The sequence below is a fragment of the Euphorbia lathyris genome, chromosome 6, assembly GCF_963576675.1.
Source record: "Euphorbia lathyris chromosome 6, ddEupLath1.1, whole genome shotgun sequence".
Classification (NCBI taxonomy): domain Eukaryota; kingdom Viridiplantae; phylum Streptophyta; class Magnoliopsida; order Malpighiales; family Euphorbiaceae; genus Euphorbia; species Euphorbia lathyris.
Window position 1 is genome coordinate 24,002,431 of NC_088915.1, and position 27,034 is coordinate 24,029,464.

The window sequence follows — 27,034 nt, forward strand, 5'->3', positions numbered from 1 at the left end:
TCCTCAAAGCCATTTTCTACTAAACTCCACAATCCTTTTGCACGAAGAAGATTTTCCATCAGCTCACTCCAATGGTCATAATATCGACCATCAAAATGAGGAATCTTTGCAGAAAGTTTTTCCTCACTCATCTCTCGTGTTTTTCCTGTTTTAACTAAGCTGCTGCTTAATTTTTCTTTTCCCCTTTTTTATTATTTCGCTCTGATACCAGTTTGTAAAGAATAGAAGTATAATAGGTTTCTAATTCTCAGAGAAAACTGAATATCTGCTGTGTTATTAATGAAAAGATAATGGCTATTTAAAGCCTTACAAACAGAAACAAACTCAAACAATAACTCCTACTTTCTAGCTAACAAGATTATCCACAGATTGGATAAGATAGAGGTTTATTCAAAAACTCAATTGACTAGGTCTAACTTAACTTAAAATCCTAACAACTTCAGCAGATTCTCTGACTTCTTCAAGATCTCCTTCGTAAGACAAATTTGGGACACCCATTCACCAAAACACACATTAACACCATCACCAAAATTTTGGAACCTAACAACTCATCGGACCCATCATAATTTCCACTCTTGCGAGATCATTTCGGATTGAGATTGAGGAATTGGAGTTTGGGACAGGTTTCGGGAATGAAATTGGTGTGGGCACTGTTTATGTGTGTGGATGATTCAAACGTAAGTTTGGGCATCTGGGTAAGAATATGTTTGAATGGTAGAAAAAGAACACAAAAAAACAGTATTTGAAATAGATGGTTTGGCTACAATGTAAAAATATGTCCAACTTTACCTTAAATACCTCAAGGAGAGGATTATCTCACAGATATAAGTGGCCTTACGGCTCACTAATGCGTAACAAAGACTAATTTGAGAAGTTGGAGACGTTGCTAAAAGGGGAATGCAGAGTGAGTAATGTATTGGAGATGAGATATTTGCACATCTCAACAATCCTCAAGTTGAAAAGGTTCTCTCTAGCTTTACCCGAGTTCATTCCTAGCAGGATATTGTATTATACAGGTCACTTGTGTATCAAAATGACAACTCAGACATGAACCTCAACCTCATATCAGACCCTTGTCAAAGAGGGCATTCCTATATTTCTTTACAGGTGACTTACACCTCAAACTTAATTCAATGTTATATTGGATCCAGCTGATGATACATTATGGTTCTGAAAAATAGTGAGAAGGATAATAGCCGTTACTTTGGTAAGGGCACAAACATCACAGGCTCTTACGCTTTTCAGGTCGTTTATATCATCAGTTGTGTACCTACCTATGCAAAAACAGAAACCCAGATAGGGAAGGGTACCATATATATTATCACACTTCAATGTTAAAAAAGGAAATTCTTACTATTACCTGTCCGTCACGGGTATGAATTTCTGTTTCTGTGGTTGTATTCAGTGATCCAAATTCCTTTCCTCAGTTGTAACACTCAGAATAATTTCCAGCTTCACCATCTACCCCGGATCACTACTAGCACTAAAGAACCAGACTCAGGACTCCCCAGTTCCAATACACAACCTTCTATCCAGAGGCAAAGTACAGCTGTAGGTAAATAATAAACGAACAAGCGAAACTACTGTCAGTATATTATAGAAAGAAATCAACATCGCAAGCTGTTCATTCCAATATGTAAATTTCAGGTTTCTCGAAGTACAGAACTATTGATAGAATTTCAAGCAGTGATAAAAAAAGAAGAGATTTCTGAAAAAGAATCTATGTTCAATTGTGTGTTTCACGTTTACATTTGAGCAAAAGAATCCCTAGCCTCTGCAACGAGGATCTGCAAAAATGGAAGTGTCATATATGTATTTGTAGTGGAGCATGCCAAGTCTCCAACTATGTCAACAAACAGATGATCTACACTGACAAAAATCTTCAGGATTACTGACTCTCCCTTCTACTTACAATTATAATCAGCATGATGAAGAGACCACCTTCCATGTATGCTGAAGGAAGTATCTGAAACAACAAAATATGCATACAACAGCCAGGGCAACTTCACTCTTGCATCAGCATTAATTACCCAAAGCTACAATAACCAAATTCTGCATCTTCTAAGCTCTGAACCTTTTGAATTCAAACCAAATCTCATAGTGGTTAAAAAGCAAGCTGTCATGGGTATGCTTTCCCAAATACTCCAGCCCTAAACTTGTCAGCCTCTTCGTACATTCATCACCTCTCAGTCTTGAACAGAATTTGATATTATGTGAAACAAAGATTCGCCCATCATTAGGTTTCAGCTTATTTGCTAACCTTTCTAGACCAATCCAGACAAGATTATCAGGCATGTGAAGAAACACAGCACTTGCATATATTAAATCATACACAACTCCTGAACCAAACTTGGAGAAATCCATATCTTCCCCGTGTAAAATCAGAGGTCGTTTGCGTAGAAGACCCTGAGAAGGAAGCTCATATCTGAATGCAGCCATCAGAGAGAGGTCGTCCCTTTCAAGACAGTGGTAGTGTTCAGGATTAAGATACCGAATAAAATGCAAGCCAACTCGTAGTGTACCACATCCAATCTCAAGCACTTGTGAACCGGGTGACAGATGGACAGATTCAGCAAGGAATTCAAACACATCCCGCCCACCTGCCCATGGCTCCCCATAATTGCTATGGTGCTCTTCCACAAGGAGTTCACCTGGGCAAGGAAGCGCAGTATGATTATCAGATTCTGGCTGCTCATAATGTGAGATGCCCTTGTACCTAGGAAACATAAGTAAATCAATTTCCAACATACTGAACGATCATGCATCTTTTGGCTTCTAATAAAGTCACATATAAGCACATATTATAATTCATATCGTTAACCACTGTTCAGTTCAAGGCCATAAACTAATAAATCCACTGGTTAGAAAATGAGAACTTGGATCAAATGAAATGGCATACATTACGAGATGAAACGTTTAATCAATAATTCATCTCCTTTTAGCCTTTAATCTAGTAGGTCAAGCATCAAGTTAAAGTGCAAAGAGCCCATTGACGACAGCCCTCGAGAGGATGACTGAACATCACGCAAATATCACATGAATTGCTGTGACCTTGGAAAATTTAACTTCACCCGAGTTCAACATTTTTGACACTGAAATAAAGCACAGACCAAAACGGAAATCACATTGTTAAGGATTTCCTCTCCGCACACACAAAAATACCTAAAAAAAAGAAAAAAAAAGCTTCTAAGAAAAAAAAAATGAGAAGAAAAAGAGCTCTTACTGAAGAAGATCTTGGAGTTGCTGAGCCCTAGTGCGAGGATTAATGCCCTTGCGAAGAACATTCTGCTGCATATGTAATCCATTCACATGGATCTGATCCTTAAGCCAGTCGACATCCTCTTTGGACGGAGATAATCTCGGTTCAAATTCTCCAAATCCTCCAGCAGAGCGTTTAAGAGGAGGAGCAGAAACCGGACAATCACAAGAGGATAGAGAAGACAGGAAGAAGAAGAGCATAATTGCTGCAACCGACACCGACAGCGCCAGAACTGGCACCGTAATCACTATTCCCTTCTGTGTCGGTGCTGATGCTAAGAAACCCATTAACTTGTCCTTGTGCTCTTCACTATTGCCTTACCTCTGTATGTTTTGCTTGATTCTCGTTTTCTGTATCAGCATTTCCCCATTTCTTTCATTTTTACAAGCCAAGCTCCTATTTATTTTTAGGGTAAATTCTAAAAAAACCCATGTGGTTTCACCGATTTCCAAATAAACCTCTGTGGTTTGTTTTTACAAAAAAAAAAGAGCGTGTTTAAATGCTGACGTGGCGAAGGGTAAATTTGGAAAAACAATTTTTCTTTTATTTTTTTATTTTTCTTTTTTATTTCTTCTTCTTCTTCTTCTTCTTCTTCTTCTTCTTCTTCTTCTTCTTCTTCTTCTTCTTCTTCTTCTCCTCTCTCTCTCCCCTTCTTTTTTTTTGTTTCTTTTTGTTTCGATTTCAGATTTCCAAAATCAGAAATCTGAAAATTCCAGATTAATCTGGAAATTCCCAGATTTCCGATTCTGGAAATCTGGAATTTCCAGAGAAATATGGAAATATGCCTCACCACTTTGGAAGTCTCCTCAACTTCCTATTAATTCCATAATCAAATCCTAAATCAGATCAAAATCAATCAGAACTCAAGAAATTTTTCAAATCACACAAAGATCGAGAAATTAAATTACAAGGATGTCGAGAACATCGTCGTGGATTTGGAAGTCGAGATCGTCGGAGAGATGAGAGAGATTACCGGTGGACCATTTGAGAGTTACAGAGCCAGTGAACATGGACCAAAATCCCAAATTCAATCCACCAATTTCCGAATTTCTCAAATTGTTTTCATCAAAATTGAGTCTGTACAAACTTTCCAATGTCTGTAAATTCGTAGGAATTGTACCAGTAAGAGAATTTTGAGCAAAATCAATTACCTCAAGTGCTGAAGCATTGGCCAGTGAAACAGGAATAGAGCCTGTAAAATTGTTCACACCGCCGGCGAACACTCTCAGGCTAGGAAATTTGAGTGAGATTGGTTGGGATTTGTACCGGACTTTACCAAAAAGACCGTCGGCGTCTAAGATGTCCTTCTTCGCTGATGTAGATACGGGGTGGATGTTGTGGAGGTCGGCGATGGAATTGAAATAAGTATAGGAGCATCATCGTCCTTCATTTCCGTGCGAAGTCGGAGCAGTAGAAGTTCGAAGTCGGAGCAGTCGGCGAAGAAAGAGAGGAAGAAGAAGAAGCCAGAGAGGAAGAAGAAGAAAGAAAAAAGAGAAAAAAAAATTAAAAAAATTTGGAATTTCCAATTTTACCCCTCTATTTTAACACTGTTAAGTCATTTTCCGTTTTTCGGGTAACGGCGTAAACCACGCTCCTTTTTTTTGGTAAAAACAAACCACATGGGTTTTTTGCGAAATCGGTGAAACCACATGGTTTTTTTTTTGGAATTTACCCAATATTATGGCAAAAAGCATTCTGAGGTCCTGATCTTTCATTGTTTGGTGCATTAAACCCTCGATCTTTTATTTAGACACATTGAGCCCCTGATCTTTCACCATTTGGTGCATTAAGCCCTCGATCTTTCATTTAGACACATTGAGCCCTTGATCTTTTATATATGGGTGTATTAGGTCCTTCCATAAATCAATTAATATATAGGTTTATTAAGGGCATGTTTGGTGTGACAACAAATGATGTTCTAAAAATAACAAATTCTAAAATAAAAAATATATTATACAAATTAATAAAAATAATTTAAATAAAAAATAAAAAATTTATTGAACACAATAAAACCTTGTTTTTCGACAATTATGTTCTAAAAATAAAAATAATGTTAAAATTGAAGCACATTTTGTGGAAATAAGAAGGGTAATTTTATCAATAACAAGTAACTACAAACAATTGTTCATGAAAAGAGCTTTTCGTGAAAAGCTCCAAAATGTTGCAGTGTCCAGAGAAAATGCGAAACGCTGCAGTTATATAAACCTAACTAAGCATGCCCTTAATAAACTTATATATTAACTGATTTACGGAAGGGTTTAATACACCCATATATGAAAGATCAAGGGTTCAATGTGTTTAAATGAAAGATCGAGAGCTTAATGCACCAAATGATGAAAGATTAGGGGCTTAATGTGTCTAAATAAAAGATCAAGGGCTTAATGCACCAAACAATGAAAGATCAGGGACCTCAGGATGCTTTTTGCCTATTTTTATTTAAAATATGCAACTACTGATATCACATGGTTGAGCTTTGTCGTGTTAATTTCGCTTAATACATCAAAGCTTCATAGCCCATGAGTTCTATCATTAAATAAATCTGGAGTTATACCTAAAATATAATTAATTAATCACTCGATTTATAAAAAATAAAAAATAAAAATAAATTACGCACATGCATTATTAGTAAAGTAGAGTTGGAATATGAGATTTTAATTGCATAGTGGACAAATTTTACCATTAAGCAAATAAAAACTTCATTTTAATATATTTTAATCTCTGTAAATTATGTAAGAATATCATAAGGCGTGTACAACATATTTTCCATTTATATTTTTTTTTTCAACTAAGTGATTAATTGACTACATTTTATACAAATTGAGAAGGTTTATTTGGACATTATATCCAAATTAAGAGGACTATCAGAACACTTTAAAAATTCGGAAAGTCAATTAAGTTTTTTATACAAATTCACGACGATGTACTAAGCCTTTCACTCGGACCAACTCTCATTAGCCTAAAGTTACATTCTTAAAAAACACCATTAGTAACAGATAAAAATCGAGGTATTTATAAAGGGCAAACCCGTTACAAATACATGTGTAAATAACCTTGTAACAGGCATCTAACACACATTGTCATGAGCCCGTTGCAGATATGAGTAACAAATATTATATATATATTATTTTGGACCACTTAAAATAACGAAAATATTGTATTATGTTACTCGTGTCTACAAAATTTACAAGTTATATATGCACATTCTCAAGAATAAACCTTTGTTATATACATACATATTCGATCTTTACATATTTAAAGCACTAAAATAATAGACAACAAGTCATGCAAAATGAATCGAAATTAATACTTTGTAAAACAAAAACAAGATAGAATACATATGATGAAACAAAAGTATACTTTGAATAAATATATATATATATATATATATATATATATATATATATATATAATATTATTTACAACAAAATTTAACAACAATTCTCATCTTAAAACATAAATTTCTAATCAATATAAGCATAAATTAATAAAACATATACATAAAATCTACAAACTAGCTCTCAATGAGATGTTTACTGTCCATCCAAGATACATGCAACAAATAAAATTGCATCAAGTGGTTTGGCATCTAAATACTTAGTGAGAAAACTATGCACGAAACTGATGATGATAAAATTTATACTCATCGGTTTCATACACAACTTCCTAGAAAAGTATCCATATGCTAGACTAATTGATACAGTTTTATTTGTTTCATTTACCTTTGATGGGCAATAAAACATCTAATTGAGAGCTATTATATCCTTAAATCTTCAACCTTATACCTCTTATCCTTCAACTTCTCATTCTCTTTTGCAACCTCATTGAGTCTCTCCTGAGAGTTGTATATTGTAGATGTTATCGAAAGGGAGACGAACACTTTAATCAAATGGAGCTTCTGAATTTAGCAAGCCTCAAATTTTAGAATCTAGAAAAAATACACCAAACACAACAAAAACATGTGCAGCAATTCAAATTTACAAAACGATAAGTATATATATATAATCCAAACAAAATTATTGTAAACTTAATCAATAAACTGTCGGCAACAAGAATCGAAACGAGAAGAAAATATGATTCCATAAAAATCTTAATCAAATTTCTTTTAATTTCAAGCCTTACAGTTTTAATTGCTAAGTTTGTAAGCTTTAAATTTCAGTTCCAATTTAAAGTCTTCAAGCTTTTCTTTTCAATTCAACATCGCTTTTTTAATGAAGTCATCTTCCATATGATTTTATTACAAACTTAGCTTGTTCATCTTTTTAAACTTTCACATTCGTTTGATTACAAGTTAGATTAAACGATTTTGAGATTTTCTTTACAAAATCTCTAACATCCTCAATTCAATTAAAAAATGCAAAAAAAAGTTTAGGTTGTAACATCCCTAAAACCCTAACATATGAATCTTCCCACATTCATATATGTTTTCATGATTGAATACATACATTTTAGATTCATCGCATTGTCATTAGAAGTTTCATATGCATAATGCGATTACCGTGTGATTAGTAGACGATTAGTGTGTCGTTAAGATGTAACGATTGGTTAATTGAGTTAGGACTTAAATGAATGAATGAATGAATTCATATGTCCTAAATTGATTAACTTATATTTTTGGAGGGCTGGATTGGAGGTTTGCGAGAAAGCACGAGGTGTCACTCAAGTAAGACAAAGTATGCCTCTTTGTTTTAAAAAGGATATATACAACTCATTCCTCCTCATTTCCAGCCACAATTTCGACCATTATCTTCAGCAAACCTTCCTTTGACATACCCTAAACCTCTCCAAACAAAACTCTTCCAATTTCTTCAATTTTCAAGCTAAACCAGTCAAGTTAGGAAGCATACTAGGTGATAGACACAAGTTGAAGGTTAGTATGCTGTTTTAGCTTGTTTTCTATGAGTTGGAGATTCTGAAATACCTAGGTATGATTATAGGATTTGTTGTGGATGAGTTGTGATTGAGTTTGTTGAGTTTTGGTATTGTTTAAAGTGGTTATAGGCTGTCCAAATGAAAGATATGTATCAAGTGCCCTAAGTAGAATATAGGGTACTGCTTTCAGTCATCTTGGAGCATATTTTTCATATCGATATTGTTCGAATTTGAAGATACATAAAGAATAAACTATGTTCCTATATATCTTATGAAACCCTCTGTAAAATATGGGATTTTAATTCCATATATAGATGAATAAAACCTAGATGGAACATGACTGCCTCGAAATTGAATGTCATGTGAGGCAGCCATGTTGATGTAGCATTTTGAGGACCTTAGGGTCAGAATTTGGGAAAGTTTATTTATAAAAAAGTGTTCCTAACTACTGGAAATATATGTCTATAAAAGTATTTGACAATCCATTGTGTTTAGCGTGAGCTAGTTGAGTGAATTATGGTAGATGCAAATCTGGGTAGTCTGTTTCTTGGCTGGAAACAGGACAAAATCATTTTGTATGCCATATATTGTGTAGAAGTGATATTAATGTGAATTTTTAATATGTTATATCCATATATGTCTAGTTTCAGTAGATTCAAGAAACATGACATTTGGATTCATATAGAGAAAGTTATGGCAGAATGTGTGCAAGTAGGTCATATGATGATCTAAGACAAAAGGATTAGATTGCATGAACTTTGTAGAGTTAGTGTCTTGTAAATCATATAGCATTCATTAGTTTATATTTTCATTAAGTTTATGTTATGTTTAATTGTATAAATGTTATGTGACATTAGGAGGACAAGGTGCAATTGAACGCACACCCGATCGTGTAGAATAGATCGAACTGAGTGCGACGGTAAGCATATTGCTTATATATGTGTATGAATGTATTGTGGTTTATGACTTGTTGAGTGTGAGATGTGGTTTAATCTGATGTGAATGATGTGAATAATGTTTGAGTGTTTGTGATACGTTATGATTGATAAGAAAGTGATATGATTGAGTATGTTGCAGTGTTATGAGTAAATACGGCATGTTGAGCCTTGTGAACATACTGGAACTGAATAATGGTTGGATAAGATATGAATATGAGCTTGCCTAGATGGATATGTGAAATGGTCCAAGTTGAGAGTGCTATCCGAATATTGTGATCCAGAAGCACATGTGTTGAGATATATGAGTACGTGAGTTGAGTTTAACTCCTCCGTAGCACAGATGATTGTATTCCGAATTTAGTGAGCCGGAATACAGATTGGGCCAATGACCATTTTATATATATTGCCTAAGTATAACAAGGCCTTTCTAAAATAAGTATTACTATAATAAGTGAAACAAGTGAATATCTTTCTATTGAAAATTCTAAGTTGGTACTAATGATATATTTTGATATGTGTTCTTTACATTACTTTTGTATATACATATATGTGTATCATGTTTATTGAGTAGGTAGCTCACCCCTTGCCAACAGATTTTACAGGTTAGGTGGAGTTCTTCTTGCTTAAGGTTGCGCAGGTAGTGTCAGTCCATTCTCATCTAGGCATTTTGGAGTCTTGTGATGTACTTATGTTTTGTAAATCCTCTATGTAGGATACTGACTTAAACGTGTATTGTAAATTGTAAATGCTTTCTCTTATGTATAATATGTAAAGTTTATATGAGATTGAAGTTTATATGATTGAGAATTGAAAGTATGTCTATAACTGATATTGTGTGAGATATCATGTGATCCTAGTGAGGGGGTTATATTTAGTGGTATCAGAGCGGGTCTACTTTCCTAGGGATTAGGCTGTGTATGACTTGGTTTGGATTCCTAGGTTAAGACCACATAATCATGTTTTCTTATTCTAAAGCATGTTGACATGGTCATGTTTCATGTAGGGTTATGGAGTCTGGTGGTGAGAATGGACAATCTGGTAATATGTCGAGTCATGGTTTAGTTGGTCATGTTAATGTGTTTGGGGGCTCAGAACATATAAGAGCTTCAGGATATGCAGGTTATCCTCAGGGTTACAACCAGTTTGAACAGATGATGAGAATCTATTTGGCTCAAGGTCAGCCTCAGCCACATGTTCAAGCTCGTCGAGATGCTCCAGTCTTTGATAAAAATTTTGAAAGGCTTAAAAAGATGGATGCAACAGAGTTTGAGGGTAGCACAGATCCTGATATAGTTGATAAATGGTGGGCCAAGATTGAAGATGTACTTGAGAACACAGAATGTCGACTAGACTCAATGGTCAAATATGTTTCTAATCTTTTCACTGGAGAAGCTTTAGAATGGTGGAGATCTATAAAAAGGACAATAATTAGAACTGAAATAACATGGGATACTTTCAAGAAGTTGTTCACTAATAAATACATGCCAATGATATATAAAGATAGGAAACAAATAGAGTTTTTAACCCTTATGCAGGAGGATATGTCTGTGGCTGAATACGAGCTTAGGTTTAACACCTTAGCCAAATATGCACCTGCAAATGTAGCTACAGAAGAAGCAAAATGTTGTAGGTTTGAACATGCTCTACACCCAGATGTTAGAATGGGGATTCATGCACATGAAACAAGCTTTAGATTGTTAGTAGAATCTGCACTCAGAGCTGAGGAAATTGTGAAAGATAGAAAACAACTTTTTGTAACCAAAAGGGCTAGATTTGATACAGAGGGCCAGTCTAGCAGGCCATCAAAGAGAGGTGGATTCTCAGTTTCTTCTAGAGGCTATTCTCAACAATTTAGAGGTAGTAGTAGTATCCATCGTGGTGGGACTAGATCACGGGGCGGATTTGGACATGTTTTGAGTAGTGCTCCATCTGTTGGTAGTAACAGATTTTTAGGTGGTCGGTTTAATAATGGGTATAGAGGAAGAGCGAGAACAACATCTTTTCCAGCTTATCAGACATGTGGACGGGTACACAGAGGTGAGTGTTGGGGACCTTCCCTGGTTTGTGGCAGATGTGGCCGATCTCACACAGGAGAGTGCTATAGTTCATTTAAGAAGGGTACATGTTTTGAGTGTGGAGAAACAGGCCATTATCGTAATGATTGTCCCTTATTAGTTGAGAGAGGTGAGAGAGTTCAACCTCAGTCTAATATAGGAGGTGGTGCAGCTGAAGTGGATAGAGGCAGAGGCAGAGGTCGAGGAGGAGGTAGAGGGGGTAGACATGATGCTCCTATGGGTGGACAGACACAAAATTTACCAAGAAATAGAGCCTTCAATATGACGAGGGGTGAAGCTCAAATAGCACCTGAGCTTATATCCGGTACAATTTCTATCCTTGATACCTTAGCTTTTGTTTTGATTGACCCTGGATCCACTCATTCATACATAACACCTGAGTTTATATTGAAAATAAATGGGAAGGTAGAACCATTAGGATATGATGTGGGAGTTATCCTACCAGTTGGGAATAATGTTATTGTAAATCAAGTTCTGAGAGATTGTCATATAAAAGTGAGGGGAAGTGAGTTCCCTATAGATTTAGTAGTTATGGGGTTTAGAGAATTTGATATTATTTTGGGGATGGATTGGCTGTGTAAATATGAAGCTAAAGTTGATTGTTGTTCAAAGGAAGTTGTGTTACATCTTAATTCAGAATCAACTGTGTTATTTATTGGGGAGAGAAAGGTTGTGCCGTCTTGTTTAATATCTGCAATTCAAGCAATCAGATGGATTAGAAATGGGTGTGAGGCATATTTAGCTCATGTTGTGGACACTAGGGAGGATGGAGGCAAATTGGAGAATATTCCAGTGGTGAGAGATTTTGCAGATGTATTCGTAGATGAACTACCAGGATTACCACCTCATAGGGAGATTGATTTTCCTATTGAGACCATGCCAAGTATTTCCTATATCAATTGCTCCATATAGAATGGCTCCAATGGAATTACAAGAATTGAAGAAACAAATAGAAGAACTATTTAAGAAGGGGTTTATACGACCCAGTACTTCACCGTGGGGAGCACCTGTATTATTTGTGAAGAAGAAAGATGGTAGTATGCGATTGTGTATTGATTACAGATAACTGAACAAAATGACAGTGAAAAACAAGTATCCATTGCCTCGGATTGATGATTTGCTAGATCAGCTTAGAGGAGCTCGTCATTTTTCAAAGATTGATCTAAGATCGGGCTATTGGCAGTTGAGAGTTGCAGAAGCTGACATACCTTAAACTGCTTTTCGTACAAGGTATGGTCATTTTGAGTTTCTTGTGATGCCTTTTGGCTTGACTAATGCTCCTGCAGCTTTCATGGCATTAATGAACAAGACTTTTCAGCCATATCTAGATAAGTTTGTTGTGGTGTTCATTGATGATATCCTAGTGTACTCAAGGACTGTGGGTGAGCATGAACAACACTTGAAAATTGTTTTGAAAATTTTGAGAGATAATCAGATGTATGCAAAGCTAAGCAAATGTGAATTTTGGATGGATGAAGTTGTATTCCTTGGTCATGTGGTGTCAGGTGAAGGGGTTCAACCCGACCCTTCCAAAATTAAAGCTATTGATGAGCGGGAACCGCCAAAGAACGTTACAGAGTGTAGGAGTTTTCTTGGGTTAGCTGGTTATTACAGGAGATTTGTAGAGGGTTTTTTCTCTAATTGCAGGTCCATTAACTAAATTGCTGAAAAAGGGAGTTGTATTCCAGTGGAATGATAAATTTCACCAAAGCTTTGAGGAACTAAAGAAGAGATTGACTTCTGCACCAGTGTTAGTGTTACCTTCTGAAGGTGGTAGCTTTGTTGTTTATACAGATGCCTCAGGACAAGGTTTGGGATGTGTTCTAATGCAAAATGGGAAAGTCATTGCATATGCTTCTAGGTAACTGAGACCTCATGAGATGAATTACCCCACACACGACTTAGAGTTGGCAGCAGTCATCCATGCATTGAAGGTATGGAGACATTATCTATATGGGGAGACATTTCAGATTCTCACTGATCACAAGAGTCTAAAGTACATCTTTACACAAAAGGAGTTGAACCTAAGACAAAGGAGATGGATTGAGTTATTAAAAGATTATGATTGTACAATAGATTACCATCCAAGAAAGGCTAATGTGGTTGCAGATGCTTTGAGTAGAAAGAGTGTTGATATTGTGGCTAGTATGATGAGTTATAGTTTGAATTCACTCGTGGAGATGCGAGCCATGGATGTGCAGTTAGAAGTAAATGAAGTAACAAGTTTGATGGCTACACTACGGGTAAAACCAAATTTGAAAGAAAGGATCCAAGAAGCACAATGGCATGATCCTTATTTACAGAAAATGCGAGATCGTGTACAACAAGGTAAAAGACCTGGTATTTCCGTGGAAGACGATGGGACTATGATGATAGGTAGTCGATTATGTGTTCCAGATGTAGCAGATTTAAGATCAGAAATTCTACAAGAAGCATATAATTCTCCTTATGCTATGCACCCAGGCATGATAAAGATGTACAGAAATTTGTGACCTTTTTACTGGTGGCTGATGCTCGTAAAGTATATAGCATTTAATAGGACAAGTGTATCCTATCGCAACAAGTAATATTGTGCTAAGCACGAGATCGAACCACAAAGACTATTCGTTATAACTAGCAAATCTACTTAGAATGATCTAATTGTTTAGAGGGTTGGATAAAAGTTGGGTTTTTTATAACTAATTAACTAATTAAAAGCAATAAAGATAAGAAAATAAAGTGAACAATTGACAGGGTAGAAGGTGAATTGACGGATGTCACAATATAGGTTGAGGAATCCTTTGATTAAATCCTATGTATGGGTTTAGGGAGTTCAGATTTATGTTTTACCAATGATTGAAGGTAATTGTCCTAAGTGAAAGACAAATTTGTACAGGATTTGTCTAACCTATTCACATGAATTCGGGTGACGGCTTGATTAGGCATATACCCTAGGTCATGCAAAGCATTAGGTTTATTGACAACTAAGGCTAAAGTCGTAGCCCAGCCACAAAGCCTCATTCCTAGTGGTCTCTAGCGAAGTCAGATTTACACAATTTCGGTATAGACGATTCCATGGTCAGGTTCTCATCTATCTATAATCCTATTTAATGTCAGGGTCACAGGCATTAAGCACATTATATACATATACAGGCTAGTTGATCATTATCAATGTTCATTCTAGCATAAATCATGTTCCTAACAATTTCTAGGCATTAAGCATGCATAAACTAATCAATCAAAGGTCCTAGATCCCTAATCATACATATTCATACAATCAATTTCATCCTCATCCCAAATTGGATGGAGATCAGTTCATAGACAAACCAATCATAGCAATAGGAAAATAGGAACAATGGAAAAAGCTTCAATTGAATATAATCGCAAAAGATGAAAGGGAAAGAGATAGAAATCCAAAACCCGTTTTGCCGATTCCAATTATAAAAATAGAAGATGCGGAGCTTCTCCCATCAATCGTTCTTGACAAAAGAAAATAAAAACTGAAATAAACCTAATCTAGAAACATGAAAATAAAACTGAAATAAAAGCTAAATCTACATTGTGGAGGAGAGAAAGCCCTAGCGGCTCTCCAATTTATTGAATGGCTAATCCCCCCTGAAAGATTAGGATTAGCTCCCTATTTATAGAGTTAGGAAGGAAACCCTAATGCCTCAGGGGTAAAAATGGCATTTATAAAGTGTTAAATGGGCTTTTAGGGCCCTGATCCGCGAATTTCAGCCGCCTCGTCTCGTCGAGACAAGGCATGTCTCGACGAGACGAGGACCTGTCTCGACGAGACAGGTGATGTCTCGCCGAGACAGGTCCTATTTGAGGAACTGTGGCTCCGGCTTTTATCTGTTTAGGTCCATAGGCTTCCGAAAAGTGCTCTAATGGTCCCTGATGAATCCCAAAAGTACTCTAATGGTCCCTGAATGATCCGGAAATGCTCCAATAGGCTTGGGTCTGGTTCGGAAATGCACGAAAGGTCCCTGAAAATCCCTGAAAACACCGAAAATACCATAAGTAAAGGAAATTACTAATTTTAACTAAAAAGTAATAAAACGATACTGAAATTAAATAGAAACAAAGGGAAAACAAACTAAATTAATCCTAAAAACCTATATAAATGGGAGCTATCAGTGGCCTACAATGAAGAAAGATGTATCTGATTTTGTTTCCAAATGTTTGACATGTCAACAGGTTAAAGCTGAACATCAAGCTCCCGTGGAAAAACTAAGACCTTTAACCACACCAGAGTGGAAATGGGAGAGGATCACTATGGATTTTGTGATGGGATTACCAAGAACAAGGCATAGACACGATAGTATATGGGTGATAGTGGATAGACTTACAAAATATGCTCACTTTCTACCGGTTCAACAGACAGACTCGATGGATAAATTGGCTAGACTTTATGTGGAACAAATAGTGAGGTTGCATGGAGTACCTATATCTATTGTTTCAGATCGTGATCCTAGATTTACATATAGATTTTGGGACAGTTTACAACACTCCTTGGGAACAAAATTGCATTTTAGTACAGCTTTTCATCCACAGACAGATGGACAATCAGAAAGAACTATTCAGACCTTAAAGGATATGATGAGAGCTTGTGTTCTTAATTTCCAAGGTGAGTGGGATATACATGTACCTCTTATGGAGTTTGCTTATAATAATGGTTATCATTCGAGTATAGGCATGGCACCTTATGAGGCATTATATGGAAGACCGTGTAGAAGCCCTATATGTTGGGATGTTGAAGGAATGAGGAAATTAGAAGGACCTGAGTTAGTCCAGGAAACTGTTGAGAAGATCAATATCATAAAGAAGTATTTAAAAGCTGCACAGGAACGTCAGAAAGCTTATGTGGATCAACACCGAAGGGAGATGGAATATAAAGTTGGAGATGAAGTGTTTTTAAAAATATCCCCATGGAAAGGAATAGTTCGTTTTGGCAGAAGAGGGAAGTTGAATCCAAGATACATCGGGCCTTATGAGATCATTGAGAGAGTTGGACCATTGGCTTATAGGTTAGCTTTACCACCAGAATTGTCTTTAATACATGATGTATTTCACGTTTCAGTATTAAGAAGATATAGATCAGACCCAAGTCATATGATTCCTGAACCTGAGATTGCAATAGTGAACACTGACTTGACTATTCGTGAGCAACCTTTAGAGATTTTGGGACAAGAAATGAAACGACTCAAAAACTGTGAAATTCCAATGGTTAAGGTGTGATGGAGTCATAATCAAACACTTGATGAGGCAATTTGGGAGGTAGAAGAAAATATGAGGACACAATATCCTTACCTATTTGAAGCTTCTGGTAAGTGAATTTCGGGGACGAAATTCTTTAAGGGGGGAAGAACTGTAACATACCTAAAACCTTAACATATGAGTCTTCCCACATTCATATATGTTTTCATGATTGAATACATACATTTTAGATTCATCACATTGTCATTAGAAGTTTCATATGCATAATGCGATTACCGTGCGATTAGTAGACGATTAGTGTGTCGTTAAGATATAACGATTGGTTAATTGAGTTAGGACTTAAATGAATGAATGAATGAATGAATTCATATGTCCTAAATTGATTAACTTACATTTTTGGAGGGCTGGATTGGAGGTTTGTGAGCAAGCACGAGGTGTCACTCAAGTAAGACAAAGTATGCCTCTTTGTTTTAAAAAGGATTTATACAACTCATTCCTCCTCATTTCCAGCCACAATTTCGACCATTATCTTCAGCAAACCTTCCTTTGACATACCCTAAACCTCTCCAAACAAAACTCTTCCAATTTCTTCCATTTTCAAGCCAAACAATTCAAGTTAGGAAGCATATTAGGTGATAGACACAAGTTGAAGGTTAGTATGTTGTTTTAGCTTGTTTTCTATGAGTTGGAGATTCTGAAATACCTAGGTATGATTATAGGATTTGTTGTGGATGAGTTGTGATTGAGTTTGTTGAGTTTTGGTGTTGTTTAAAGTGGATATAGGCTATCCAAATGAAAGATATGTATCAAGTGCCCTAAACAGAAATATAAGGTACTGCTTTCAGTCATCTTGGAGCATGTTTTTCATATTGATATTGTTCGAATTTGAAGATATATAAAGAATAAACTATATTCCTATATATCTTATGAAACCCTCTGTAAAATATGGGATTTTAATTCCATATATAGATGAATAAAACCTAGATGGAACATGACTGACTCGAAATTGAATGTTATATGAGGCAGCAATGTTGATGTAGCATTTTGAGGACCTTAGGGTCAGAATTTGGGAAAGTTTATTTATACAAAAATGTTCCTAACTACTGGAAGTATATGTATGTAAAAGGATTTGGCAATTCATTGTGTTTAGTGTGAGCTAGTTGAGTGAATTATGGTAGATGCAAATATGGGTAGTCTGTTTCTTGGCTGGAAACAGGACATACTCATTTTGCATGCCATATATTGTGTAGAAGTGATATTAATGTGCATTTTGAATATGTTATACCCATATATGTCTAGTTTCATTAGCTTTAAGAAACAGGACATTTGGATTCATATAGAGAAAGTTATGGCAGAATGTGTGCAAGTAGGTCATGTGATGATCTAAGACAAAATGATTAGATTGCATGAACTTTGTGGAGTTAGTGTCTTGTAAATCATATAGCATTCATTAGTTTATATTTTCATTAAGTTTATGTTATGGCTAATTGTATAAATGCTATGTGAAATTAGGAGGACAAGGTGCAATTGAACGCACACCCGATCGTGTAGAATAGATCGAACTGAGTGCGACGGTAAGCATATTGCTTATATATGTGTATGAATGTATTGTGGTTTGTGACTTGTTGAGTGTGAGATGTGGTTTAATCTGATGTGAATGATGTGAATAATGTTTGAGTGTTTGTGATATGTTATGATTGATAAGAAAGTGATATGATTGAGTATGTTGCAGTGTTATGAGTAAATACGGCATGTTGAGCCTTGTGCACATACTGGAACTGAATAATGGTTGGATAAGATATGAATATGAGCTTGCCTAGATGGATATGTGAAATGGTCCAAGTTGAGAGTGTTATCCGAATATTGTGAGCCGGAAGCACATGTGTTGAGATATATGAGTATGTGAGTTGAGTTTAACTCCTCCGTAGCACATATGATTGTATTCCGAATTTAGTGAGCCGGAATACAGATTGGGTCCAAGGACCATTTTATATATATTGTCTAAGTATATCAAGGCCTTTTTAAAATAAGTATTGCTATAATAAGTGTGAAACAAGTGAATATCTTTTTATTGAAAATTCTAACTTGGTACTGATGATATATTTTGATATGTGTTCTTTACATTACTTTTGTATATACATATATGCGTATCATGTTTATTGAGTAGGCAGCTCACCCCTTGCCAACAGATTTTATAGGTTAGGTGGAGTTCTTCTTGCTTAAGGTTGCATCGGCAGTGTCAGTCCATTCTCATCTAGGCATTTTGGAGTCTTGTGATGTACTTATGTTTTGTAAATCCTCTATGTAGGATACTGACTTAAACGTGTATTGTAAATTGTAAATGCTTTCTCTTATGTATAATATGTAAAGTTTATATGAGATTGAAGTTTATATGATTGAGAATTGAAAGTATGTCTGTAACTGATATTGTGTGAGATATCATGTGATCCTAGTGAGGGGGTTACATAGGCACACTTAGTCGGACCCTAAAATGATGCCATCAAAGGAACATGGATTCAATTAAGGAACAAAACTTTACTATGTCACAAGATGTAGAAAGTGCACCTGTTAAAACATAGCAAGTTGTTCTACTCATGGAAACGGTGCACAACGCCATAGATATTGTCCTTTTAATAATAGAGGGACATCTTACATGAAATAAGATGTGATTTAAGAAAGGAGGTGAAGTACATTCAATGGGATTGTGGATGACTAACTCGTGTTAGAAAATAAGAAATCTCTACCAAAAGTTAGCCAACCATAAAAAGAAAAAGGTGTTGATAGAAGTTTCTCATTGGAATGTTGTCCCATTTCATTACCAAAGATTGAGTAGAATGATACAAACATATGCCACATAGGAGAAAGAAGACTTGGGGTGCCAATCCATGTGTAAACAAGTCAACAATTTTTTTTTTGCAAACGATCTCCTTGAGGAGAAGCAGGGTGATCTCACTAAGGAGAAGTTGAGAGATTTATTTGACTTAAGGGCATCCTTAAATGTGAGTTAGTGATTCGAAGGTATATCATTTAAAATCTTATTTATGATCTTATTTCCATTTAGATTATGGAAAGACCCAATGGATATCATGTTTTACAAGGAGATTATTTGAGAAGTACATTGAGAAAAAATAAAAATAAAAGGTTAATTGTAGTCTATTGTTAGTTTCATGGTTTTATTTTCTAAAAAAAAAAGATAAAAAATATGGGAAGAAATTGGCTGAGAAATACAAAGCTCTAGCCAAAGAGGAAAAATGTGGTTGTAGTTGTGTGTGTCAAGTACACCAAGATAATGGAGATACAAAAGGTCAATTCTAAGGAAGTTTCAAAGCATACCAAAGAAAGCATTTAGATAATTCTAAAAAAACTCCAGTGATATTGCAGAGAATTCTTATTGAATTTTAAAAGAGGTTCCAAAAGGATATAAAGAATCCTTAAGGGAATCTTAAGGAGGCTTCAAGAAGGAGTCATGGAATCCTTGGGAGAATTAGGAAAGCTCGATTGATATAACATAGAACCGTATGGAGTTTCAACGAGGAATCTCCACTAGCTCATAAAACTCAACAAGAAAGCTCCAACAGTTCGAAGCATATCCAGAGGTTCAAAGTAAGAGAGCTCAAAAAAAATTAGGTATGATTAGCCTGTTTAGAGTCTATCTAAGGCCATCTATAAGTCAAGGTTTTTAAGTAAATTTCAATTACTACAAATGTAGTTGGTCTTTATGCATAGATGGATGAAGTAATCAAATATTACAAATCTTAGGTCACATTTCACTCCATAAAGGTTTTCAAGACAACACATCAATGTATACTCAAGCTAAATTGTTAAAGTCATTTTATTGGGATTAAAATCTGTTGTCCCAATTTCTCTATCCCCTCCCCTGTCTCCCATTTAATTTATTACATATGTCAATTTAATCCTAATCAGCTTAACACCCTAAATATTTATTTAACTTTAAATAAATAATAAATCCTACCTCTGGTTAACTTAATCAGTTATGATTAACGGAACTCTTCTTCCTGAACAATTAAAGATACCGAGCATCTCCTTCCTCTTCCAATTAATTATGATTTTTTCTCTTCTTGATCAATTTTTTCCAATATTTGCCATTGATAGAATTCTTGATTATTAATTATTTGGTGGAACATGAAATATGAGGTATCATAGTTCCTGTGTGTTTCAGCTTGAAGTTTTCAAGCCATAGAAATCTCCGCCTTAGAAACATGAAATTATTTGGTGGAAAGTTGAACCCTTTGTGATGCAGAGGCTTTCCTATCTTCCAAACCCTTTACACCAGTACAGAGAGCAATTAAAATTGCCTAATCTTCCAACCCATTTCCCTTTTGTGCTTAATTAATCACTTCTGTGTGAACTCAATTTATCAGCATTAAGCTTTAAAGACTGAATTGTTTTTCTTGTCTTAATATCCCCATTGTAATACCCATCTCTCTATTCCTTTGCCCTCAAGAAATTACAAAAAACAAAATGTCAAAATCAGTATATTAGATTCACATGAACCCCCAAATTTCCCTAATCTCATAAAATTAAAAAAGTAGAATTCAACAGAGGTTGATATGCGAAAGAGAAAGAAATTAGAAGAGATTAAAGTACAAATAGAAGGAGTTTGATTCAACAGATGACGTTTGACGGGAGCGAGAGAGAATTTTTGCGAGAATTTTTGCTAATAAAGTTAAAAAAGAGTTGGGATTGGAAAACTTTAACAAAGGTTAAACCTGTTTAAATGCTAATTATGATTAAATTGACACATGTAAGAAAATGAATGGGAGACAGGGAAAGGGACAGAGAAGCTGGGACAGCAGATTTTAATCCATTTTATTGCAAATTAAGTTATTCCAAACACGAACTTAATTTTTTAGAGACATGGCTGCTACTTTTCAATTATTAAGTCAAATGAGAAAGAGAAAGAGCAGTCTTAAAATAAATTCTTAATAAAATTCGATTTTCTGATGTCTAGCGCCGCTTCTCCAAACCTTCGTTTCTTGCAACCTCCACCTGTTCCACCACCGGTACCCCCCGATCCTTTTGCTTCTCCATCGACGGCAACCCCTCCTCCCCCTCGCACCACTTGGCGCGATCTCCTCGCCTCCCAAAACCATTGCAGGAACCCTAAACCAAAATCGAACCTCCGGGAAGTCGGCAAAGTCTTGATCAATTTTGATGATGGGGATTCTCTGTATCCCAAAGTGACAGTGGATGCCGAGCTTCGAAAACAACTGATTGAACCTTGGGAGAAAGCCCTTGTTATCAAGATTCTTGGGAAAAACTTGGGTTTTGTGGCACTGCAGAACAGAATCATGGATATCTGGAAACCCATAGGAGATTTTGTGATGATGGATTTGGGGTATGGCTTTCATCTTATTAAATTTGATAATGATTTAGACAGAGAACACGTGATTATGGATGGCCCATGGCTAGTACAAGGGCATTATGTAACCGTTCGATCTTGGACCGATTCTTTTTTCCCCTCGGCCGATTTGATTGACTCGACCATGGTTTGGATTCGGCTCCCGGAGCTCCCAATGTATTATTACAATGAAGACGTCCTACTTGCGATTGCAGAAGCAGTTGGGAAACCAGTTAGGGTTGATATGAACACGGCCAAGGCTGTTCGTGGGAAATTCGCCCGGGTGTGTGTTGAGATTGATCTTAATAAACCACTTAGGGCTCGTTTTGAACTTGATGGGGCAGAACAGCGAGTTGAATATGAAGGTCGGTATGTTGCCTGTACAAAGTGTGGGTGTTACGGTCACTCTCGGGATCAATGCAATTTCCAGAGCATATCTCCCTCTATTCCCCCTCGCCAAACACCTAGGGAGGGCAGCCCGGATGCTATCATAAATGGGAATTCGAATGCAGAGAATGGGGTGCCTAAGACATATCATAGGGAGAATGTCACACCGGATACCGAGTATGGGCCGTGGATGATAGTGCCACGGAGGAAGTTCAATCCTAGAGCTCGTCCCGCACCGATGGCTGGAAAGAACTCTTCTGTAGGGGGGTTAACTGGGCAACACGGGTTGGCAGGGAGTACCACTCCAGCACTGGGAAAGCCACATACTCTGGAGGGAAGGGGTATCACAAACGCTACGAAGGGTAATGATACGGGCTTCTCCTTTGGTGCTTCCTCTAGTAACACTACTAACAGCTCACCATCTCGAGCTAGAGGGGCTCTTCCGAACCTAAACTCTTTTGCTCTGCTTGAGAATATTGATCCAGAAAACGTTATGGAGGTGGACCTCGGTAAGGGCCATAGGCTGCATCGTTCTCGGGAAGGTGGAGGCAGGGGAAAACGTGTAAGAAGAGATGGCGACATTCTTAGCCCTATTGATTTCAATATTGGTGGTATCAATGAGCCATCTGGTCCGGACTTGATGGTAACCTCTCGTGATTTCTCATCCATAGCAGGCACTGATGATATGAGTTGGCTTCATTGATAGGGGCTCTCCCCGCTGTTTAGTTCTTCCTTGGGTTGGTGTTGCTTCTTTTCTCTATCTAATGAATTACATCATATGGAACTGTTTTGGCGCTGGTAATAGGGTCTTTCAACGATCCCTTTCTAATCTGGTCAGTACTCATAACCCTGCTATTTTAGCCTTGCTCGAACCGAGACTCCCGGGCACAAGAGCGGATAGCCTGTGTAGGAGGTTAAAGTTTACTGACCAAGCTATTGTGGAGTCTGAGGGGTTCAGTGGAGGCATTTGGCTGTTTTGGGATAGTAGTCGTGTCTCGGTGGTTATTTCTCTGCGAAATGTCCAATTTCTCCATACTTGGGTTACGATGATTGGGGGTAGTATGCATGGGCTAAGCTTCGCCTTCTCGGTGGTGTACGTCAGACCTCAACCCCCTTTTAAACGTCTTTTTATGGAGGATATTCGTGACCTACGGAGATCTATATCTGGCCCTTGGGTTATCGCATGAGACTTTAATTGCATAGCTTCTGCTGAGGAGAAACGTGGGGGGGTTCCTGCCTCAATGGCTCAGTGTGCTATGTTTTCCGACTGGATAAATGATCTTCAGCTGGTAGATTTGGGCTTCGCTGGTCCACCTTTTACCTGGTTCCGGGGCCATCTTCCACGTACTAGAGTAGCTTGCAGGCTAGATAGAGCGTTGGCGAACATTGCTTGGAGACATCTTTTTCCTGAGGCTATTATCCGTCATCTCCCCAGGCACAACTCTGATCATGTTCCTATTTGCATCAATCTCCAGGGCTTGGCCCCGAGTCGCTCCTGTAATCCTTTTCGCTTTCAGGCCGCTTGGCTCCAGCACCCGGGCTTTATGAATTTCATGAATCAGATTTGGGGTAGTCATAGCTGCTCTGTTGAGGGTCTTGGAGAGATTGTTCGCCATCTTCAGGGTTGGAATAGAGAAGTCTTTGGGAGTATCTTCTATAGAAAAAGATCGCTTCTTGCCCACCTTAGCGGGGTCCAGCGCAGGTTGGGGATGCGGGTTACCGGAGGTTTACTGAAAATGGAGAGGCGTTTGTCAAATGAACTCAATGCGGTCTTATGTCAAGAGGAAATTTTTTGGTGTCAGAAATCTCGGGTAAAGTGGATTACTTGTGGAGATCGAAATACATCCTTTTTTCATGCCTCCACTCTTATTCGGAGATGGAAGAATAAGATTGCTGGTCTGATGAATTCCGAGGGCATCTGGGTTTGGGATAATGTGAATCTCTGCAACATGGCTTTCGACTTCTTCCAATCAGTGTATACAGAGGAGAATGGCAGCAGGGTTCGTATGAGGACTCGTAGTACTTTCCCACCGTGGTTGGGATCGAATCTGACAGAGTTGGCTCTTCCTTTTACAGATAAGGAGGTTAAATAGGCTCTTTTCTCCATGTCTGCGCTGAAAGCTCCTGGCCCGGATGGGTTTCAAGCGGTTTTCTATCAGAAGCTCTGGTCCCAAGTGGGGCTATCTGTCACCTCTTGTGTTCTGAAGGCCCTCAACCAGGGGATCTTTGAGGAAGGTATTAATGAAACCATGATCACTCTCATCCCGAAAGTAACTAGCCCGGAGCGACTGTCCCAATTTCGCCCTATTAGCCTCTGCAATGTGCTCTACAAGCTAATTACCAAATGTCTAGTTCAGCGCCTCAAGGGTCACCTCAAGCATCTCATCGGCCCCTTTCAGAGCAACTTTGTGCCTGGCCGGCAGATAACTGATAACATAGCTCTTATGCAGGAGGTGGTCTTCTCTCTTCGACACAAAAAGGGAGGAGGGGTACTATGGTTGTTAAGCTTGACCTTGAGAAAGCTTATGATCGGATCAGTTGGAGCTTTCTCCAGGATACCCTCAGATGCCTTGGTCTACCCCCTCACTGGATTTCTGTTGTTATGAAGTGTGTGACCTCTCTCTCTCGATGTCTGTTTTATGGAATGGGGAGCGTACTTCGAGTTTTAAGCCATCTCGGGGGCTTCGTCAGGGTGACCCTCTTTCTCCCTATCTGTTCGTGCTTTGCTTGGAGAGACTGAGTCATTTAATTATTGATGCTACCTCAGAAGGGGATTGGAAGCCTATATATCTATCTAGGGGTGGTCCCGGGCTTTCTCACATATTTTTTGCTGATGATATTATATTCATGGGGGAGGCTTCGATTGATAAGGCAAGCAGTATGAGAAGAGTGCTGAACTACTTCTGTGAAACTTCTGGTCAGAAGGTCTCTCTCCTCAAGTCGAGGGTTTGTTTTTCCAATAATGTGGCGGAACGTCTTAAAATGCACATCTGCTCGGAGCTCGGGGTTCAGTGCACGTCGGGCCTTGGGAAATATCTGGGAGTGCCTTTATTCCATAAACGGATCACTAAGGCCCACTTTCAATTTATTCTGGATAGAGTTCATAGTCGGCTTAGCGGTTGGAAAGCAGCTTGTCTGTCATCTGCTGGTCGAACGACTCTGGTTAAAGCAGTGACTTCTAGTATTCCGGTCTACTCTATGCAAACTGCTGTTTTGCCTTCGTCTATTTGCAAGAAACTTGACAGTTTGAATCGCCGTTTTATATGGGGAGGTACGGAGCTTTCTCGGAAGATTCATCTGGTTCGTTGGGATGTCGTCTCTCATGCCCGTATGGATGGCGGGTTGGGTATTCGCTCATCCCGGGAGATGAATTTAGCCATGTTAATGAAACTGATCTGGCGTCTTCTCACTGAGGACCAGACACTTTGGAGCCGAGTGCTGCGTCATAAATATGCTGCTGGGCTCACGGGTTTGGCTATGTTTCGCCAGCGGCGCGTTCAAAGCCACATCTGGACTTGTATCTTGCTAGGTGCAAAGAACCTTGCAGCGGGGCTGGACAGGTCTGTCCGGAATGGGAGAAAGACTAGATTTTGGCTGGACAGCTGGATTGGGAATAAGCCTTTAATTGAGGTAGCCACGGCTATGGTCCCGGATGAGGATCGTATAAGAATGATATGTTCGTATTGGCGTCCTCAGAGGGGCTGGGATTGGGAGAAGTTAGCGAACTTACTTCCTCCTAGATGTATCCTTCGATTAGCGTCTACGGTGGTTTTTCCGAATGAGGATACCGAGGATGTTTGGGCTTGGACGGGAACTGTGTCGGGGAACTTCAGCGTCTCCTCAGCTTATAAGGCCCTCAAACCGCGACTTTTATCTGAACTTACGGACTCTTGTTGGAAGTTGCTATGGAGAGTAAATGCTCCGGAATGGGTACGTTTTTTCCTTTGGTTGCTTGCTAGAAACTGTCTTCTCTCTAACTCTGTGCGGATGGAGAGGCACTTGAGTGCTACGGCTGCGTGCTATCACTGTGCGGCTGATGAGAGTAATATTCATATTGTGAGGGATTGCTCAATAGCGAGGGATATATGGGCTGATATCGTGCCAACGGACCTGCATCATACTTTCTTCGGTTCTGATTTGAAGAGCTGGCTTATCTGGAACTTACAGAGACGGACGCGATGGGAGGGGTTCGATTGGGGGCTGGTTTTAGCAACGATTACATGGTGGCTATGGAAGTGGAGGTGCAAGAGCATCTTTGATCCTGGATTAGTTCGGTCGGTTAATCCTATAATGTTCCTGCGCATTCAACTTGAGCGAGTTCAGCAGGCAGCCACGCTGAATAATATGGTGCTGCTGCGACCGGCTCGTGAAATTAGAGTCGAGTGGAGGCCACCACCGGTCGGCTGGGTGAAGGTTAACTCTGACGGGGCAAGCAAGGGCAATCCCGGGCTAGCGGCGACAGGTGGTCTAATTCGGGATTATGAGGGGCGCTGGTTGGTTGGTTTTGCCTGTAATTTAGGCGTCTGTAGCTCAGTGCTAGCGGAGTTATGGGGCCTGTTTTTTGGATTGGATCTGGCTTGGAGGAAAGGATTCAGGAAAGTAGTGGCTGAAGTGGATTCGTTGGTGATAATTAATCTGATCAAGCATGGTACGGTTCCTAGGCACAATCTGTTTTGGCTAATCAGCAAATGTCAGGATTTAATGGGTTTGGATTGGGAGGTTCAGTTAGTGCATACGTACCGCGAAGGGAATAAAGCAGCGGACTGGTTGGCAAATTTCGCAGGATAATTGTCCTTGGGTCTTCATGTGTGTGAGGTTCCTCCTGCAGGCCTTCAGTTCTCTCTAGATTGGGATCGTAATGGCTCTAGGTTGCCTCGGCTGGTTAGAGGGTAGTTTTTCGTTTTGTTTTCCGGGGTTTCGTCCCCTCTTCTGTTAACCAAAAAAA

At 38.2% G+C, this 27,034-nt stretch overlaps 1 protein-coding gene across 1 annotated transcript; it reads right to left on the reverse strand.

Annotated features, from left to right (window-relative positions):
- Positions 1 to 1,576: 1,576 nt before the first annotated feature.
- On the reverse strand, positions 1,577 to 3,620 carry LOC136233471 (uncharacterized). The gene is made up of 2 exons (XM_066023137.1): positions 3,224 to 3,620; positions 1,577 to 2,716 (listed from the first exon to the last, which is right to left on the reverse strand). The coding sequence occupies exons 1-2, from the start codon at positions 3,544 to 3,546 to the stop codon at positions 2,062 to 2,064; spliced, it is 978 nt and encodes a 325-aa protein (XP_065879209.1). The 5' UTR covers positions 3,547 to 3,620; the 3' UTR covers positions 1,577 to 2,061.
- Positions 3,621 to 27,034: the final 23,414 nt, after the last annotated feature.